The sequence below is a fragment of the Phaethon lepturus genome, unplaced genomic scaffold, assembly GCF_000687285.1.
Source record: "Phaethon lepturus isolate BGI_N335 unplaced genomic scaffold, ASM68728v1 Scaffold18964, whole genome shotgun sequence".
Taxonomy (NCBI): Eukaryota; Metazoa; Chordata; class Aves; order Phaethontiformes; family Phaethontidae; genus Phaethon; species Phaethon lepturus.
Window position 1 is genome coordinate 1 of NW_010535680.1, and position 2,178 is coordinate 2,178.

A 2,178-nucleotide genomic window follows, 5' to 3' on the forward strand; every position below is an offset into this window, starting at 1 on the left:
AAATTCATTTTCCCCAAGTCAAGTCTGTTTTTCTGGTGATGATAGTTGCTGAGTGATCTCTCCCTGTCCTTCTGTCCCACGAGCCTTTGGTTATATTTTCTCTCCCCTGTCCAGCTGAGGAGGGGAGCGATACAGTGGCTTTGGTGGGCACCTGGCCTCCAGCCAGGGTCAACCCACCACAAGAACACTACCCTGAAATAAGTCTTTTTAAGGCACTTAATTTCTGTCATCTCAGGAGTCTGGGTTCAACAGAAGACATATCTTAGCTAATTCCTGCTCTTTTCCTCTTAGCCCAAGCAACGCACATAACAAAGAGCAGTTGGGAATGATCTTTTCCCTTAAATGCCACAGCCACAGAACAGAAGAACAACCTAATGTCTCGGGAGCTGCTCCGTGCAGGTGACCAGGAGTTAAGTCTCTACTCTGGTACACGCTGCCTGTGAGTTTGAGCAAGCACCTTCTCTTACAGGATGTGCTCTGATGGTAAATACTCTCAAAACTGTAAAGGGCTCAAATACCTCCAGAAGGAGGTGCTCCACAAATAGCTAAATAACCCGGTCTGTCTATCGCTGTCGGCTTAACTAGATGTGTTTATCTCTTATTTTTTCTTTTTTGAGATGTTTTACACTAGTCCAGTGGAATGGGCTTTTGACCATCCTGGTCACTTCAAGGCACCAGCAGCCACTGTATGCCAGCGCTTTCCAATCGCTATTCCAACAGTCACCAGATCCACCCACCTGACAAATGCCCTTACTCTTCAGTGCCTTAATCAATCCCAGGTTCTTCCAACTCTGCATATAAAAAGCCACTTTTTGCTTGTACCAAAGCAGTTCTGTTTAATACTCAAAACACCACTGTTTGAACAATTTTTTAGCATGATTTGTCATAAGCATCTGTCTTGGTATTAAAACTTCATGGAATTTTCAGACTTCTACACCTCTTATTTCAACATGAACAGATGTAGATGATTCTATGTACGACATACATAATGTGACTGAATTTGCTCAAGTAAGGGGGAACTAACAGAGAAAAAATATTTCCTGTGTAACTATCCTTTTAGTTCTGTAAAGCACTGATTGGAAAAGCAGTTCACCAAGTACAACTCGTGTAACGGGACGGTGGTTTCTTCTTCTTTCAAGTCAACAGGGAGCTTTTTTCACGTTTGCCTTGCATGTTCCAAGGCAAGGATGGAGAGCTGTCGTGGAACCGTCCTGCAGCTGCTGGGCTTTTGTGACCGATGATTTCTGATTTGTGGCAATCGCTTTTTGAGCCCTGACGTTTCTTCGTGTACCTCTTCATATAACGTTTTATGGAGTATTTGAAAATGAGATAACTCAGTTCACTTAGATTTAATACAATGTACAGGCATGAAGTTGCCACCAGAAAATAGAGGAAAATCATCTTCTCTGTGGGTTTGGAAATATAGCAGTCTACAGTATTGGGACACGGCCTTATGTCACATTTCACAAGACGTGGTACTTTGAATCCATTGTACAATTTATAAAACAGAACAAGAAAGACTATTTCAAATCCTGTTTTTAAAACAAGGCTGATAAGATAAGTGCACAGCAATCCACCATCTATCTCTCCTGGACTTTTATAAAGTTTCTGGTTGTGGCGTTTCTCTCTGTTCTCTCTGTAAGCAACATGAAAAACAACCAAGAGTGAAGGGGTGGAGACCATGATTAATTGCAAAGCCCAAAGTCTGATGTGGGAGACAGGGAAAAAATGGTCAAAGCAAACATTTTCACAACCAGGCTGCCTGATATTGCATTCAAATTCATCATGTTCATATTTCCAGATGTTTTCTGCAGCTGCAATGTAAACCAGTAAGCGGAATAGGAATACAACTGCTACCCAAATTCTTCCAATTGCTGTTGAATATTTATTCACTCCACTCAGCAGATCACGTAGGAATCCCCAGCTCATTTTTCTCCTCAAGGAAGGAAGAAAATGCTGTAGCAAAAAAACACAAAATCAGAGATATGCTTTTTCGTGGGTGAAATGAGAGGTTCATTCAAGGTGAAATATAACGAGTAGCTGAAGCAATTTAAAATGATTAAGCATTTAAAAAGGAAAACAACAACAAATTGCTTTTAGCTCTGATAATTTCTACTTTCTGAGGCTACTATACAAAATTTATTTGCTGTTAAAGTAGGTTTTGTCAATTAGGCTGAA

The 2,178-nt window shown here is 40.9% G+C and overlaps 1 protein-coding gene across 1 annotated transcript; it reads right to left on the reverse strand.

The window, feature by feature from the left end:
• Positions 1-1,134: 1,134 nt before the first annotated feature.
• Positions 1,135-1,929, reverse strand: GJB7 (gap junction protein, beta 7, 25kDa). The gene has a single exon (XM_010285933.1). The coding sequence runs from the start codon at positions 1,927-1,929 to the stop codon at positions 1,135-1,137; it is 795 nt and encodes a 264-aa protein (XP_010284235.1).
• Positions 1,930-2,178: the final 249 nt, after the last annotated feature.

Coding starts and splice junctions, on each gene's coding strand:
- GJB7 (XM_010285933.1), bottom strand. CDS start 1,929: ATGAGCTGGGGATTCCTACGTGATCTGCTGAGTGGAGTGAATAAATAT.